General features: G+C 41.3%; 1 protein-coding gene across 2 annotated transcripts in view; it reads right to left on the bottom strand.

Annotated features, from left to right (window-relative positions):
- Nucleotides 1-18,945, bottom strand: part of VWA3B (von Willebrand factor A domain containing 3B) — a 983,684-nt gene that overhangs the window by 432,555 nt on the left and 532,184 nt on the right. For both annotated transcript variants that reach the window (XM_085622889.1, XM_085622888.1), the window contains one exon: nucleotides 9,986-10,104. In XM_085622889.1, the coding sequence (XP_085479015.1) occupies nucleotides 9,986-10,104 (119 nt within the window). The remainder of the gene's footprint in view (nucleotides 1-9,985; nucleotides 10,105-18,945) is intronic.

The raw sequence follows: 18,945 nt of genomic DNA on the forward strand, positions 1-18,945 counted from the left end.
AAAATGTTTTAAAAGAAAAAGTGCTTCCTTTTTATGCAGCTGTGATTATTTTATTTATTTATCCCACTGCCTGAACCAGCAAATGTATGGCTTCTTAATCTTGAACTTTTAGGGACACACACATGACATCATTTTTTTTTTTTTTTTTAATCAGTTTTATATATTGCGAACATTACCTAAATGTATTGGAGCGCTGTACATGAGCACCAGTTGCATTACACAAGGATGCATTCATTTTTGGTAGGCACGAGGAGATTAAGTGATTTGTCAAGAATCATGAGCTGTTCAGCAAGTGCCGAAACTCGAAAACAGGTTCCCAAAATCCAAAGTCAGCAGCTCTGGCCGTTATGCCACATCCTCCACTAAATGCTGCTAAAGGGTCTTATATAACTAAATAACTTAGGGTCATTTGGACGACCATTCTGTTCTGCGGATCGCAAATTGTGACACGCAAAACGGAATGTATTAATGTGTCTCAGACAAATTTAGCGATTCCCAATGGGGTCGCAAATTACTTGCCTCATCAATATTCATGAGGGAGGTAGCAATTTGCAGCCCATAGGGAATGGGCTACTATCACAGAGATTATGCCTGCTGGGGAGAGCAGACCACCATGTCTGTGTTTGCTTGTTAAATAAAGCAACTTTTTTTGAAAAATGCAGCCCATTTTCCTTAAAGGAAAACAGGATGCGTTCAAAAGAAGGAAATGAAAAGCTTTCTTTTCATTTCTTAAGGGCAGGCAGTGGTCCGTGGGACCACTGACTGCTCTTAAAAAATATTTTTGCATACATTCACAAAGGGGGAAGTGGTCCCCTGGGGACCCCTTCCCGTTTGCGACTGGCTTACCACCTACTTGAAGTAGGTGGTAAACTGTGATTGTTTTGCGACTGCATTTGCAGTCTCAGAACATTCGTACATCCTCCCGCTAATCGCTATTACGAAGAGACACCCTTGGCACGCCCCTTTCAAATAGCGACTCGCAAACCCTATTTAGCGAGTCGGTTATAGGTTATAGACTCACAAAATATGGTTTGTACATACTTCAACCCTTTTTAGCGGTCACAAACGGCACGATTTTTCGTCTGTGAATGCTAAAAACTGTCGTTCATCTGGCCCCTAATGTTTTGATTTCTCTTGCAGTAGTACAGATGGGAGGTGGGCAGTCATGAGGAATACATTGCAGGCCCAGGACCCTCCCCTTCCGTCATTACCGTTAGACTTCAAAGTGCAGTTTTGCGTTTGAGAGCAATAAGGGATGATAAGGCGTACACTAATCCACATAGATGTTTAAGGCTGGCTTGACAGTGCAACTGTTTTCTGACCTTATGATAAAACGCAGGCTTTCAGAGCACTACTGAGAGAGGGACTTAAGCTCCTCCCACATATTGGTTTCTCGGAATACAGACTTTGCTTGTGCCTAATTTGGGTGCTTCCACTCGAGAGACTGTTTATATTACACTTTTCGGCTTGCAACAAATCTTACACTCGATACAGCAAGACTGAGTTTGTTATGGCGGAAAGCCAATTATCATGGCTATAGGTCTGTTCTGTTCATTATGAAATAAATCTTATAATAAAGGCACTATGCCTGACATGTTTATTGTGAAAAGCATAGGTTAAAGTCAAAAGGCCTTTACATGTGGATTCTAATTAATCTAAATGAATAACATAAAGATTGGTAATTTGTTACACGGAATCTCACAAATTACAATAGTAGGCAACAGTTTTGGTGTTGATAACCCAGTGCGACAAACCGAAGATATAGCAGGTTTGCTCTTTGAGAATCCTTTTTGGGCCTTCTTTGGAGGGATAGAATTTCGCTTAACCAATTGTAAACCTGTATAACTTTCTAATTTTATGACTATGTGTTTGATGGTTGCCTTGTGGAAAAGGTTATGCTCAAAACTATAGGCCTGAGTTGGTTATACTGATAAGCTATATGCCTGATTGGTGCACTGGAAACATTATGTCTGATACCATAGATCTGGTCTGCTTATGAAACAATATGACAAAGGCAGCTGTTCTAGATTATTAATTGTGAAAAGCATTTGTTGAAGGCACTAAACGTTTAGCAGTTGGCTGTTGTCACATTGTGTCACAGGTTATAGACACACATTTTGCAGTCGTGGCTCACATGACTCGAGGTTGGGGGGTCCCGCAGGGGTATGCGATGGGGTACACATGGGGAGAATAAAAAAACAACTTACCTTACCGGGTTCCGCGCCACCTCCGCTCCTGCCTGAGTCCCGCGCCTGCATGCAGCCTACATAGAGAAAATGCAGAGTGCGCATGACTGTTTTGGTCGGCCCCAGAGAGCCGACCAAACAATCAGGGCACCCAGCAATGGGCAAGCCATTCCTTTCCTTCCCGAACCCCCACAAGGCATACCATTCTACTTTCTTTCAGCGCGAGGAGCAGAAACATAAAATGGTATTTAACATACCATTTTATGTTTCTGCTTCTCGCACTGCGAGAAAGCAGTGGGGCGAAGCTCCTCCGCCCTAATGGAGGAGCCACCCCTGATATGTTGTTACGCGCAATGTCATACATTAGAGAAGTGGGCAAAGGTTTTGGCATTATCCACTCTCTATGACAACCCCTGGGGGTTGTCACTGTGATGGCTCTTGTTTGGCCCTGATGTAACTTGCTGTATATTGTTTTGCATGCTGTATTTTTCTACCTATTTGTAATTTTATAATTGTAAGCATGGTGGTTGCTAGTTTATGTGCACTTTAATAGCCTGGTGTTGGGTAAAGTGTAAAATCAATGGTTAAGGGTACAGGCTTTATAAGTTCACTGGGAAAGCTTATGCCAGATTTTATAAGTTTCATCTGTTTATTATGAAACTTTAGGACAGAGAGAGTAGCCCTGGCCCACATTCTGTGAAAAGCATGTGTTAAAGTCATTTCAAATTACTGTCGTAGGGTTGTATGACGGAACAACGCAGGGAAATACTTCACATGCTTTTACAATGCATTTTTTACCCCACATTTTTTAGAACGCATTTGCTTTTACAACACATGCCATTACCACGCATTGTTTATATAAATAAAAAACAATGTATTTGTGGGTGGAGATCCCCCCACACTCCCCACCTTACCTTAAATGTGTGGTAAAGGCATGTGTTGTAAAGGCATATACATGGTGAAAATATGTGTGGTAAAGGGCACAACATGGTAAAAACCTTGTTGTAAAGGCTGTTTGCCCCATCGTAGGCATGGGTTTTAATGTTGATTATGCACCAGAACAAAACGTGACTATAGAAGATGTGCGCTACAGTTATCCTTGTTAAGCTCTCTTGGGAGAGATAGTGTTTTGCTTTGCACACTGCAATTGTGTATGCATTTGTACTTTTATGACTGTATGCTGGATTGTTGCCTTGTGGAAAGTTTTCTTTCTGTACAGTAGGCTTGAGTTGGTTGTGGTGTCAGGCCAATGATAAAGGCTATTGCCCTGATTGCTTATTATGGAAAGTTATGACAAATGCAGAAGGCCTTGCATATTGATTGTGAAAAACATACATTAAAGCCAATAGGCATTTAAGCGTGATTTGTTATTACTCTGAATTAAAGCCTACTGGTAGGTTTTTTGTTTCATGCAATGTCACAGGTTGCTTCCCCGAGTAAAGGATTTGATTGAGCCAAATATGTGTGCTTCCACTAAAAATGCTGCTTGTATTGCAGTTTTTGGCTTGTAGCAACGCTTATACTCAATATAGCATGATTGAGTTTGCATTTGCAGCAAACCAATGATCGTGGCTATGGGCTTAATCTGTTTATTATGAAACTTTATGATAAAAGCACAAGATCTGACATATTTATTATGAAAGCCATATGTCAAAGTCAATGGGTATTTAAGTGTGAATTGTTATTACTCTATATCAAAGACTAAAAATAGATTTTTTTTAAAAACAAAATCTCACGGAGTACCTTAATAGGCAAGGGTTTTGCTGTTGGTTACCCCCTCTGACAAACCATGGGTATAGAAGATTTACACTGTGAGAGTCCTTGAGGAGAGATAGTGCTTTGATTTGCCAACTTTAATTTTGTATACATTTGCAATTATATGACTGTATGCTTGATGGTTGCACAGGAGGAAAGCTTACACTAGGCTTGAGTTGATTATGGTGACAAACCAATGATAACAGCTGTATGCTTGATTGGTGTGCAGGTAAATGTTATGCCAGATGCAATAGGTCTGGCCTGTTTATTTTGAAACAACACTACAAAAGCAGTAGGCCAGGATTATTTATTTTGAAAGCATATTGTCAAGCCAAAAGGCCTCTAACAGTGGACTGTCATGACTTTATGTTACAGACAGCAGGAAGGTACTTGGTTACAAGTAATTTCACAGGTTACCATAGTAGGCAAGTGTTTTGGTGGTGGTCACCCACTTTGACAAATCCAAGGAATAGAATTTGACTGTGATGATTCTTTTTAGGCCCTGCTGAGATGGACTGTATATTGTTTTTCCAATTGTAATTTTGTACATATTTGTAAGTTTATAAATGTATGCCTGATAGTTGCCAGCGTATGCGCACTTCACCAGACCTGTGTTGTATACAGTCCTATGCCATCGGAAAAGGCTAGATGACTTATTGGTTAACTGTCAAAAGGAATATCAGGCTCCTTAGGTGTGTTATATTTATAATGAAAAGAATTGACAAAGCAAATAGGCCTAACTTACGTATTGTGAAAGGCTATAGGCTTTTAAGGGTAGATTGTTATTACACTGTGCAAAAGCCCATAGGTAGATATTTTGTTACATAGAATCTCACAGATTACTGTAGTAGGCAAGGGTTTTGGTGTTGGTAACTAACCCTAACAGACCTTTGGATCAGATGATTTCCACTATGGTAATCCTTATTAGGCTCTATTAGTGAGAATTTGACACTGTTTTGGAAACTGTATTTTGCGCCTCATGGGTGCCTTGTGGGAAGGCTTATGACGAACACAGTAGGTCTGCATTGGTCATGGTGACAAGCCAATGATAAATGTTATAGGTCTGACTGTTTATAATGAAAAGCTACAATAAATGCACTAGATCTGATATGGTGATTGTGAAAAGCAAATGTTAAAGTAATAGGCACTTAAGAATAGATTGTTATTATTATGTTTTAAAGCCTACAGAAAGGTATTTTAGTACATGAAATGTCACAGATTACCTTTGTACGGGAGGATTTTGGGGTTGGTGCTGCTTCTAACAAAACTTGAGGGGAGAAGAGTTGCATTGTAATAGCTCCTGCTAGAATTTCTTCTTAGCTTCTGCCAGGATCTTGTAATAACAAAATTAAATCATACATGCATTCATGCATAAAAATATATATCTACATAGATACATAGAGGACCTTTGGGCCAGTTCTGTTCTGTCATTGGTCTGTCTGAGTGTTACTTAAACTCTACTTCCACCAATGACATTTTACTGCCTGGGGTAATGGTTTAGTCCAAATCAGTCATTGGCTCACTTGCCCTGTGAATGATGGCATTTTCTGATCACACGTGCACAGTCACCTAAAAATGAATGCATTTCAGTGTAAGGGCTGGTTGGCCAGTCAGTCCTTTCATTTTCAATTTTCTCCTTTTATTCCTGCTTTATTTCTTTGGTTTTCCTCTTTTTATTTTAATGTTTCTTAAGGGAATAGTACAGCTCTCCAGGCAGTGCTAACAGGTATCTTGCTTGATGCTAATTTAATCTGTAGTGCGTTGCATCCCACTTTGGCACTTCCTCTAAACCAGAAGACCATTATGGAATGCTGTTGGCCACAGTGTGTCATTGCTTTACCATTACAAGAAGGCCAACTCGTTGGTTCTAAATGTGGCGGCCATTCTGGAACTTTAAAACAATGATAAACTACTTACAATACCTCTGCAAGACGGACATCGTATAGAATTGTATGACCACCGTGTTTAGACAACAGCACTGGTTTTCTTTTTCCTGCATGAATTCTTTTAACAAGGAAACAGCCATTACAACGCAGTCATAACCACGCATGACCATCATCACGCATCCTTTATGGCAACACACGCCTGTCACCACAAATTATTTGCCATGAATATGCCTTTACCATAAATGCCTTTACTATGAAAACTATGGTAAAGGCAAGGCATGTCCATTGTAATGAATGTTATAACTGTGTTGTAAGGATGTTATGGCTGCGTTGTAGTTGAGATGGACACCCCGACCTCAACATCCACCCTGAGGCAAAGGGTTTTTGGATTTAGGGCTGGGAAGGAGGTGGTTTTAGGGCTCAGGGGCAAAGAGTTTTAGGGTTCAGAGCTGGGCAGGGGGCGGTTGTACGGCTCAGAGCAAGGAAAAGGGTGATTTTAGGGTTCAGGGTCAGGCATATGGCTGCGGCAATGGGCGGTTTTAGGGCTCAGGGTCAGGACAAGGGGCGGTTTAAGTGTTCAATGCTGGGCAAGGGGTGAGGCGAGGGGGGCAGATTTAGGGCTTAGGGCTGGGTGAAGGGTTTTAGGATTGAGGGCCGGGCACTGCTGGGCCCTGCTTGGCGGCACAGAATCGGGAAGGCCAACTGCCGGAAAAGGAAGTATGCCTCACTGGGCCTGGCTCTCTGTGGTGCGCACTGGCCCAGCTGGGACTCCAATTTACCTGGCTCCAAACTGTTTTGCCGGTTCTCCCTGGCCCTCGCGGCATACCCCGAACGGGTGTTCTCCAGCAGGCTGAGGAGAACGCTGCTCAGCCTCACCCTCTGCCTTCAAGGGTCAGAGGCATGTTATGTTTGGTGGCGGAGCCTGATGACATTCTGGGCGGCCCGGCAAGACGATGGGCAGCAGATGGATTAATTGGAGGTGTGAGGAGTCGATTACCAATGAAAATTGAAGAAATGAATGACGTTGAAGCACAACAATAGTAAGTAACAGCAGCGTGATTGTGCGTGTTCAACTGTGAGTGATTGTGTACATTTTTACTACGCAAATGTTTTTACCAACCATGTCTTTACAACAAAATGTTCGTAGTAAACGCAAGCGTGATAAAACCATATGCGTGGTAAAAATGCTCATTGTAAATGCATGTGTGGTAAAGATGCACGCATTGTACTGACGGCGAAGTGAAGGCATGGGTGGTAGGTGCACACGTTGTTCTGTCATACAACCCTTTTAACATATCTTGCATATGCTGTTGAGTTTGTTTGTTTTTGTTGCAGTTGTGTCAGCCAATGAATGTGGTACAGAGTCAATAGATGAATAAATAGATGGATAAGTGCAAAGATGAGTGACTGAGTGCGTGGCGCAGTGAGTTCCTAAATCCCTCAATGACACAAAAGGCATTTCCATTCATAAGACCAACCTATTGGCATTGCCAATGCTTGTTCTTTCTTCTCACCAAACACTTTAGCTGCTGCTGTTCGAATTGTTCTGGTAAATACCTTTTTACACACCCACTTGTTTATCCAAGTAGTGTTAATGTTATTTCAGAAGTCTGCCCATTGGCAGTGTGACATATAATCCAGGCATCTTATCTTGAATTATGTGTTTTTGGTGCTGCAACATTTTTTGCATAATCGTGTATGTTCCTCACTTGCCACATAGTGCACCATCTGGTACGTAATATTTCACAAAAAGGAAATTTTGTTTCTAGCTCAATGGATCAAAGGTTTTTGAAACAAAGGCTCTATGTCTAATTCTGAGCAGTGGCAGATCCTTTGCAAAATTGAACTGGTCACTTTTCAGCTGCTGATAGCTGTATACAAGTGTCACACTAATACTAATGAAGTGCAAATATGCCCAGACACGTTTATTAGCTGCTAAAATGGCAAATGATACTGCTACAGATGTGCTGCATCATTCCACATATTTTCCCTTTCCTAGCTGTATTTGTCAACCACTGCCGCATAATTCCTTTGGCCCTGCATATAATATTATCCACCATTACTCGTTTTTCATCCAACAGCATGTTGCACTCTGGGGTTGTAATTTGCTTTTAACTTTGTCATTATTGGTTCAAAGCTCCAGCATGCAAACTGCTATTAGCTTCAGTACAAGAAATGGCCTAAGGCGTTATTGATAACATTAAGCCACTAGCCAGCTATGTTTTATATATGTACAACGTCATCTGGTCCATTTAAAAAACTGCTTCTTGTTTCATATATTAAACCAGAAGTAAATTCTGTTCACATATTATTTTGGGAGGGTTCACTCTTCCATTCTCTTTCATTCTCATTATGAATAAAAATAAGCTTCAGCAAAACCAATCGTTTTCATTTCTTCTGTAGTGGAAAGTTTAATCCTGATCTGAATACTGTGTGATACACATCACAACAAGGGTGCAACATGGGAAGCAGCAACTCAGCCTTGCTTAATACACACACTAAGTACATGACAGGTCACAGGAGCAAGAAGGACACCACACAGTTCTCTAACACATACAGACCATAAACAATACATTTTCTTTGCACACTAACAAGGGAGTGAGAGAAGTTAAGGGACTGTTGTATGCTCTTTGCAAAAAAGCATAAACGTACAAGAAGTACTACGGTTCTAGAAGGAACAGCCAACCTACTATGAAATTACAATATATTCATGTACTCACATATGAAAATGAACCCTCCTCAACCTACTGAGGTATCCTTTATCAACTGGCTTCATTAGTTTGGGTGAGATTATATCCCTCAAATTGACATTTCTGCTCTCCCTTTGTTACACTCATACCTAAATTAAAACTATATGTGGGTGAGCTGACATTTTTGTTACTGGTGGTGACCACCGAGCAAAGTACCCCTTCTTCTCTTTACCATCACCATGTTTTTGCACTCAAATGTTGCTCATATTGGGTCATTCACCTTCCTCAGTACTACAGGTCTTGGTATCAAATATTGTGAAATAGTCCCTGATTCAAAGGGCATTTTGTGCACATGCATTCACACTAGCCTTGATTTGTTCATAAGATGGGGCAACAGCAGTGGAAATAACCATTTTTTATAGAACAGGGATATCTTGGACAAAAAGAGAGGAGAATTCTGTCCTTCAAAGGACAGGTACAGGTAGAGCAGAAGTAGTGCAAGCTTTTCCCCATTAAAGGACACATACAAATCAGGCAGCAGCAGTGCAAGCTTTGCTTCCTCACACAACAGGTACAGCATGACAGTAGCAAAGTAAGCTTCCCTCTCTCACAGAAGGCAGCACATGGAATCTTCCACTCCTAGCAAAAGAGATTCAGCAGGGCAGACTAGTACAAGCATTCAACACTTACAGAACTACACAGTTAAGGCAAGAATGACATATAGGTTGCAGACATCTGTGGAGTAGGTGCTTAACTCACTGAGAGGAGAGTATGAGTGGATGAGTGAGTGAATATGCTGATTAGGTCTGAAGAAAAACTCCTATGCAGAACTGTAGACCTAATCAACACAGTGATGATTGTGAAATGAAACATGAGCATTTAGTTGGGAAATTGGAGCGTAAAGAAAGTTTGAGGACATGTAGTTAATGGAGATTGTCTTGATTCATTGGTTTCCCAGGTACTGATACTGGTATGTCATTGTTATTTGGAGCAGGCCAGCCACAGCATAAGTAATTATGCTTTAGACAGGCACTAAGGTGCCAACCTTTTCAAAAATAGTTGAGTGCATGCACACCAGGTGCTGTGCAATCCCAGCCTTGGTGTTGCAACTGATCAAAATATTGAAGACCACCAGTGCATGTTCCTTCTCATCTCTCCTTTCTCCTCTTGTCAGTTGTGCTATCTTTCTTTTTCTCCCCACTTCTCCTCATTCTATCTTTACCTCTCTTCCTCTGGATCAAAGTCTGATAATGAAAATAAGCTGGGTCGCACAAAATGAGTGCCAGCGCCCACCTCTTGTAACCATCAACACAAATTAACCCCTTGACGGCAGACACAAATATGTCATGTCTCTCTTTAAGTCTCCTTAACCAACTGAAGTGAAGTAGGGGGTCCCTTTTTATACTTCATATAATCAATGTAATCATCCAGTTTATTCAGTGTTTGAGGTAAAGAAGCAAGCACTCACCTTTCACAGGCCTTAATGACACGTTCCACCTTCTGCTTGTACACATTGAGGTTAACTGCCATGGGGTTTATTAATGTTACACGCTTCGTGTTTTCATTAACATGGGCGATGGGCAGAACCTAGAACACAGATGAATTACAAAGGTTTGAATGCATTCTTCATTTACATTATATTAGTGGGTGATTACCAAATGTAGTCGGCCTCGAATTATACATTAGCCTCTGATTCCCACTCAAAACAAACAACCATGTAGCTCCTATGGAAACTAACAGTCTGATTTAGAATTGTTGTGCATGTGATGGAGTAGCTGGTACATCAACTCTAGGTCCGCCTTCCTCATTTAGAGATGGGTAGACCATAAGCTTTCCGTGGACAGAGCCCCTGTTGGCTCTGAAGATCGAAAGGCTAATCCTGCAGACGACAGACAAGGGGCTATCAGAAGAAGGGCACTACATCGCCCATCTTATTCAAGGTGGATGGTGTAATGTCTTTTGTTTTGGTGCATCACCAACAGGTAAAGTCTGGCAGTGAGGGACAGAAAAAAACACTATATTTATCCAACACACCTTGGGACAAAACCCCCAGGGTGTGAGGGTCATTACTTTTTTGTTTTTCAGAAACAAACTCCGCTTTGGGAATATGTTTCTGAAAAATAGAAAAAGATTACAAATTCGGCGAATTGCCATCACAAATGGCAGTGGCCGTCAACCAACCTTTTTGTACCTTGAATGGAAACTCCATGATGTCATTTGTGATGAAGTACTGTGTCTGCCAAACTCTAAATCGAGCCCTAAGTCTTTTCCTAAATTTTGAGTTAAGCAGAATGATTGCCTTTCAGTCGTAAGAAGGGATGTGCACTGCTCTCAAAAGACCCTCATATGAATAGTCTAACCATCTTTTTAAGTCAAATCTGTGGTTCCCTCGCCAAGACACCTCTAGTTGTCATATTCTTAACAACATCAGATCTCAGTGAAAGATCCCAATCAGGACGCTCACCAACTAGGTGACTCCTCAAGGAAATCTCTGACCTTGAAAGATAGATCAAGGAATCACATATCAATGCTGATGGTAAGGCTACCTTAGAAGAGGTCTAAACAACTGTAGCAGAATTTAATAAACTCAAGCAAGAGAAAAAGGCAAACAAAGTTAAGAGAGATATCCAAAAGTATAAAATTGAAAGAACATATCTGTATTTATCTGAAGATTTCTATACCAACAGGAATTAACACGCTGCTGACTATAACTATCCACTTCATTTTTACCACTTATGTTTAGCAAGCAGAAAAAACATTTTGAGTCTTATAATAGCTTCCACTACTTACAAATTACAAGAACATTAATGGGAGCAATTTTTGCCTCCAATTTATTGATTGCCGTCATGAACAATATTGAGTCTACTACCTTTCTATCATCATCAAATCCTTTGGGACAACATATTTCTAAATGGAAGAGATAGATAGACAATGTTTTTCTAATCTGACATGGTACCCACACTGTCCTAGTCGAATTTCTTAATTGGCTTAGTCATCATTGAAAGGGCCACAAGTTCACCAAACAAAAGTTAAAATTATCATCTGTGTACTACACTTTTTTGGAAATCTACAGAAAAGGACACGTGTTGCTCTACTCTAGTTCCCATCTGAGATCACTGCAAGAGTCACCGCCTTACTGTCACTTCCTCAGAATATGTTGGAACTGTAAACATAAATCCTAACCCTAAAAAATATAGAGTAGGTTGGTCTGTATTACAACTTTTTCTCCATTTATCAATTTAATGACAAAATGTACCAGAACAAATTGCGAGTTCTAACAGCAGGGGAGCTTCAGTCAACTATGTCTGCATTAAGCAAAAGTGGGTGACACAGTCAAGCACTATCACTGACCTATGGGGCATAGCCCCCATTTAAGGACACTTCAAATGTGGTCAATGCAGTGTTTGCCAGTTTAACATCGAAGCCAAAGAATTTTCATAGAGCAACACCAAAATCCCACTCAAACATTCCTCATACTGCAACCAACAATGTGTTTTATGTCATCCTTCGTCCACATAACTTACTTTACATCAGTCAAACTACCCAGAAAATTTGGGTATGCATCTGCCAGCACAGGAGTAGGCTCTGGTGGAAGGCCCTTCTGCACCACTTGTTGAACATTGTATTGACCAGAAACACTGTGAATCAGATCACAAATGGCTATTTATTTCACTAAGTTCATGGCCAAACAGTGGAGGAGATATTACACATCCACTGAACAAGGAAGAACTCAAATGGATCCTGAAATCTGGCATTGTTAACTCCGGTATCAATTGCATGGAGGATTAGCATACCCGGTACCAAGCTCCATTGGCTGCATCTTGTTTAGCAGTATTTGATTACATACACATTTTATTTATATATTTTAAAGTTCTCATTCTGCACAGTGTTCTATTTTCTCACATTCTCATAAGCTCATATATAGTGTATAGTTTCCATTATGTATATTGTTAGAAATTAGGTTATAGGTTGATTGGGGTATGAGCCCTAGTCAAGCAACAACCCCAATCCTAGTCAGGGTAAGAAGCAGGCAAACCCAAAATTAGCCTGTGCTCACCCCCTGGTAGCTTGGCACAGAGCAGTCAGGCTTAACTTACAGGCAATGTGTAAAGCATCTGTGTAACATTTCAAACTGTAAACCAGTGAAAACACCACACAAAGAGGGTCCACACCAGGTTAGAAAAATAAAACTTAATTTAATAAATAAAACAAGACCCAAACGACAAAAATCTAATAAGTAGAACTTGAGGTATGAATTTTTTAAGAACAAACTGTAAAAAAGTACTTAGAAGCAATACCTGATTACTTAGAATATCTAGCAGTGCTGGCCCAGGACAAAGTCAAAAGTTTTTTTGTAGAGTTTTATATAGCGCGGACTAGACCCGAAGACATCTGGCATCAGAGCGCTTTACATGCGCACCAGTTTCGTTGCACAAGGACACAACCTTGATGTGTTGTTACCTTGTGTTGTTACCTTGATCTTGGCTGAGTCGAAGACGCGGGCCACATTCGAAACAATGCATAGGTGTCAATCCACGCACTGAGGGTGATGCATCGGTCATGATTCCTTCTGTACCAAGATTACTGACTCTATTGAACATGCTGTACTTTTTTGTCCCGTATACATGGGGGACAAAAGGAAATGGATCCTCCCGATCTGTCATAATTTGGACATACATTACTTTAGAGTAGTCATTAGGATCCTGAGAAGTGATGTTAGACAACCCATTGTGTGTGCAGTATCATGTTTTTTGCTGAATATGTGGAGGCTCAGGCAAAAAAAGCTTGTAGTATAGAGAGTCATCTTTTGTAGCTTGCTAGAATTTGTATATTTTTAGTTTTACATAGGTCTATCATCTGAATCTTGCACATTGTACCGTTTTATGGGATTTGCTATTTCTACCCTATTTATGTATTTCTGTTTGATTCGATTTTACGTAATTTTATTGCTATGCATAGCTTCTGCTTTTATGGCTGTATAGCCTAATAACGATTTAATGATGATGATCCGCGCAGCAGCGACAATGTGCACTCTCATGCGCGAAGAGCTGCGATGCAGAGATTCGGCTGCGGCATTGAGAATGCGTGGATGGAGAAGCGTAGACCTTGTGCAGGGGTGGTTCCAAAGATGATGCCTCGGAGGCGATGTGCTGGTACTGGTAACACAACAGGAGCCATGCTCAGGTTCCGATTCGCACAACAGGAGAGATGCACTGGTTCCAATCCATGCAACAGGAGCAATGTGCCGGTTCTGAGCCCTGCAATGGCGCTGGTTCGACCGAGGATGTGGATTTTGCTGAAGCAAGCACCTTAGGCCCACTTAAAAGGGTCCAGGACTGGGGTGGAAACACTTGGCAGGGCAGACTCACAGATGGTAGAGTCCAGGTACAGAAGCAGGTAAGTTGGAACTCTTTTGTTTCTGAGACTTCAGACTAGGAGGGCAGACAGCTAGCCCTTGGAGTCACTCTGAGTTCAAATGATGCAGGTCCAGTCCTCCTCACCTAGGCAAGGGGACAGCAGGCAGTAGGGCAGCAAAGCAGGAGTCCAGCAAAGCAGCAGAGTGGCAGTCCTTTAGCAGCACTTCACAGGTCCAAAAGTGCACTGCCCTCATGGTCTCAGAGGTCATGGGGACCGGGTTTCCCCCAATCTCATCTTCCATTTCCTGGCATTTTTGAGAATTTAGTTCTTCTCGATATGGCTCTCCATTTCTACAACCATACATCTGAACTATCATTCTTGTACCATGAAGGGTTCCATTTGCCCCACTACATTTTTCCCTTCCATTGTCAGAACCTCATTTGCCACCCATTTTGGAATATCAATCAGAAAAATATTGTGCTACAATAATACATTAGCCAGAATATCGACTACCAAAGTATTGTTAAGGTAAACCTATACTTACCTACAAATATAGTATTTTTGTAGTTGATATTCTGGCTACAATATGTTTAGCACAATATTTAAAATTAAATATTCTAGCAGTATCCGGCAGAGGGTCTGTGTATACTTGTATGTACATGTTTCTGCAAGTGTGAAACATGTCTGCCTCTGTGGATGTGTCTGTTTGAGCAGTGTTGGGACCCAGCTGCAGCTCAAATTAAGACAGATTTATGTTTCTTATGCTACCCTAGGCTAATCTACAGGATATCACTTCAGAGCTATTTGATAAAAATATAGTAAACAATGGTTCTTACAGATTGATTGGGTTATGACATATACAAACATAGAAAGAGTGTAGCTACAGGCCTGATTTAGAGTTTGTGGACAGGGTTATTTTGTGGCAAACGTGACGGATATCCTGTCAGTCGTATTACAAGTGCCACTGGACTTTATGCACTAGTAATACTGCGGATGGGATAACCCATCTGCTAAACTCTAAATCAGGCCCTACATACTCTCCTAATTCTGTTTCCTGTGAAGAGAATAAACATGGTGTCCAAACAGTGATGTGATATTCCACTTTAATGCATAACTAGTATAGCTTGTATAATTTGTCCACTAGAAGCTTTAGAGTTGTTTGACTCACTTGCATTTAATCTGTTCACCACTCACATATGCACCTTTCTGAAAGCAGCTCATGTGTTGTCATTTTATCCTAAAACTATTGAAACTACAACAGTTATTAGTCAGAGGGTAGTGGTCATCTCCTCCGGCACCCCGCCTGACTGCCGCCTACTAAATTATGAGATCACTGCTGGGCCTGCAGCGATACCTATGCCTTAAGAGAAGCCACCATGGCGGCTCCTCTAAAGGTACTGTAAGTCTGTTACACAGCTGCCATAACTGTTTTGATTTTCAAAAACAAACTCCCAAAGGGAGAGTTTGTTTCTAAAAAGCCAAAAATTCGAATGCCCCACACTCACTGGTAATTTCCTCGTGGGCATAGAAGTTATTTTTTTTCCTGTTTGTGACCTCCAGGTGTTACCTGGCAGTGACGTGCAGAAACAAAACGGACATCAGACCGTCAAGTCTAAATAGGGTGCGTGGTCAGCTGCCCTTACTCTGAAGGCTCCTGCCCCATTGAGCCATGTATGCGAGTTTTCTGACAGCGGGGGGACTACTTAGCAAAACTGCCCACCTGACTCAAAATAGAGCAGGCAGATTGAAGGTTTGGGGGACAGGGCAGCCTGCCAAGTTTGTGACGGATGACATGTTCACCAAACTCTAAATCAGGCCCATTGTTTTTAGTCAATCACTTTGAGCTCTAAAAGGCTCTACCGGCCCTACTTTTATGTCAGATGTGCAACTCTTTTGGCGAGATATGGTTCAGCCACCCCAATCTGAGCAATTCTGGCTCCATATTTATAATGCTTTCCTTAAAGTTCCCCTGGCTCTGTTAAGAGTATGTGATAAACTCGATCACACATGACTCACAGAGAAACATATTTATTTATTGATGTTTAGTGTTTTATAAGGCTCGAACATGAGCATCACGGTATCAGAGTGCTGCACACTGAAGAGGTTTGCAGTACAATAAACACTAGTACCATCGGATCAGCTGTACATCGAATTCGAATAGCACGTTACCAAGCAATAAAATAAGTTTTAGAATAGGGTGAGTGGCAGTTACAAAAGATTTCGCTTATGACATAGTAGTGCTTTAACTTCCTCTTTGAAAATCCTGAATGAGGAAATTGTTCTTGTTGAGGTTAGTAGGGAGTTCCATATTTTTGGGGCAGAACCAGTGAAAGTGCAGCCGGTGTTTTCCTGTTTTTTAATATGCCTGGTTCTTGTGTGAGGAATTTAGAACTCTGGAATCTCTTCCGCTTCCTGATAGCTTGATCCTATTCGTCATGTATTTAGGACCAGAATTAAGTAGAGCTTTGTGTGTTATGCATGCCATCTTCATGAAGAAATGCGATCATAACGACATGTGCCTGTTAAGAGTCTTACTGCAGCATTTATTGACAATTTCATAGGGGCTAGGCTTGATTTAGGTAGGCCCATGAGTGTGGCATTTCCATAGTCCAGTATTGAAAGCACTAGAGATTGAACGGCCGTTTTGAGGTCTCTTGGCTGTATAAAGGGATTTATTTTTTTCAGCATTGCAGATGCAAGTTAGGGCTTCTAGCTGCAGCTTGTATATCATCTTGCATGGTTAGATTTGAGTCTAGTGTGATGCCTAGGGATTTTACAGAGTAGCAGAGGGTTGGTGTGCAGTTTATTAAAATGAGGTTCTGAGACCATAGTTGAGGTTGTTGGTATCCGAGAAGTAAGGAGAAAAGAATGAATTTGTTTTTTGTGCATTTCGTTTTAGATGGTTGTGCGCCGACCATTCCTGTATTTTTCTCAGGGTATCATCTAGTCTCTGGATATCCTCTTGCAAGGAGAGTTTGATGTATAGTTGAGTGTCATCTGCATACATGTGGTATGAGATTTTTGATTGTTTAAGGATTTCAGTGAGAGGTTCCATGTATAGATTGAAGAGCACTGAAGAAATTGTGGATTCTTGCAGAACGCCCCTGTCAGTGCCTGCTACATCAGATAGGTTGTTTCCAAGTTTGATTCTTTGTTGCCGGTTCAGCAGGAAGGAGGCGAACCCTGATAGGCCCATTCTAAATTCAAGAGTTTCTCTGGGGCGTTTGTGGTTGATCGTGTCAAAACACCGCTGATAAATCCAGAAGTATTAGGAGGCAGGATTCATTATGGTCTAGTGATGTTTGTATATCATCTAGGATGTTAAGCATGGCAACCTCAGTATTGTGACCTAGTTTGAAACCTGATTGGTGTTTGTCTAATAGGTTGAAATTCTTGATGTGTTCACAAACCTGTTCATGTGCGCGTTTTTCTACCAATTTGGCCAGGAAAAGAAAACTGTATACCATTCAAAAGTTGTTGAAGTCTTTCAGCTCCACGTCTATATTTTTTTAGTTTGGCAGTAACTTGGCCCATTTTCAGGCACTCTGGGAGGGACCCTTGCTGGAAAGATGCATTCACAATTTTCATCCATAAGGGAGTGACTGCTAAGTGAATCTCTTTCAGAGGTGGAAGAGAATGGGAGCGTCGAGATGTGTGGTGGGTTTCAATGACTGAATGGTTTTCTGGATTTCCCTCTCTGACAGGGATCTGAAACTGTTCCAAAAGACTAGTTTTTCCTTGGGACAGTAGGGGCGTGTTGGTCAGTATTCTTGCTGTGTGTTGTGAGGGTGTGGTTGTTGGATTCCCAAGGTTGGACGCTAGCTTGTCAGGGAATAGAGTTGCTTATGTTTGTAAATTTTTTCTTTGAAGAAAGTTGACCAGGTATTGCATATGTCCGTTGAGTTGTTTGTGATTGTGGGTTCTGCAAGTTTTCGTGTTCAAGATGGGCAATGTTTTGGTCCGTCCTCCATTGACGTTCCAGATGTCTAATTTGCATTCTTTCATTGTTTATGTTTTGGTTCAACCATGGCACTGACAGTTTTTATATTTGCCTTTTTTGTCGTAATGGCGCAGCCTTCTGAAATGTTGTTGGTCATATTGTTGTTACCGAGATGTATCAGATCTTGCACCGATGTATGCTCAGACTGAGGTGCCAAGGAGGTTTGGTACAGCCCCATCAATTCTAATCTGTTTATGCTTCTGCAATCCCTCACCCATGTTTTCTCCCTTCTAGTTTGACCCTTGATTTCAGTTTTTGTAGAGATATTTGGAGAAAAAAATTGATGGTGGTCTAACAAGTCTGTTGGGGTGATGTCTAGCATGTTTACTGATCCCGGTTTGGCAATGATGAGGTCCAGCGTGGCATCTTTGTTGTGGGCTGGCCCCTTGCATGCATGAATCATGTTGAGGTCCTGAAGCAGGTTACTGAGGAATATAGCTCCTTACAACGCATGCGATTTAATCAGATGCCATTACAACACGGTCGTTACAACGACCGCGTTCTTATTACGCAATACCATTACATCGCAAGTCATTAAAATGACTTGCAGTAGGGGGCGCGCTGGACTTAGAAATAGTATTATTTACTATTCCTACTCCAGTTTGCGCAACAGCAGGGAAGGTGTTGGATTTTAAATCCAATACCAGTGTGCCCCCTACAGCAAGTCGTTGTAATGACTTGCGATGTAATGGTATTGTATACTAACAACGCGGTCATGATAACGACTGCATTGTAATGGCTTTGCGTTGTGGAGACAGCGTTGTAAACGGTGTTTCCCGTTACTGAGTGCGGCCACAGTGGGGTCTTTGGCATTGTTCTAGTGTATGTTAAAATCTCCTAATAATATTGCCTTAGAGAGTTGAGTAGCATTTATAGTGATCGTTTACATGAGTTACTCCTGTAAGACTCTGCTGTCTCCTAGTGGATGGTATACAAGGAGTTTTTTCGCCAGCAGTTTCTCGTCAAGCTTGATTTCAGTTCCCATGAGTTCAAATGATGATGTTTCTTCTAACCGATATTCTCCTTTGGAGAAGCATGGTAGCTGAGCGCTTCTGACGATCACCCATAAA

This window comes from Triturus cristatus, chromosome 8 (assembly GCF_964204655.1).
Source record: "Triturus cristatus chromosome 8, aTriCri1.1, whole genome shotgun sequence".
Lineage (NCBI taxonomy): Eukaryota > Metazoa > Chordata > Amphibia > Caudata > Salamandridae > Triturus > Triturus cristatus.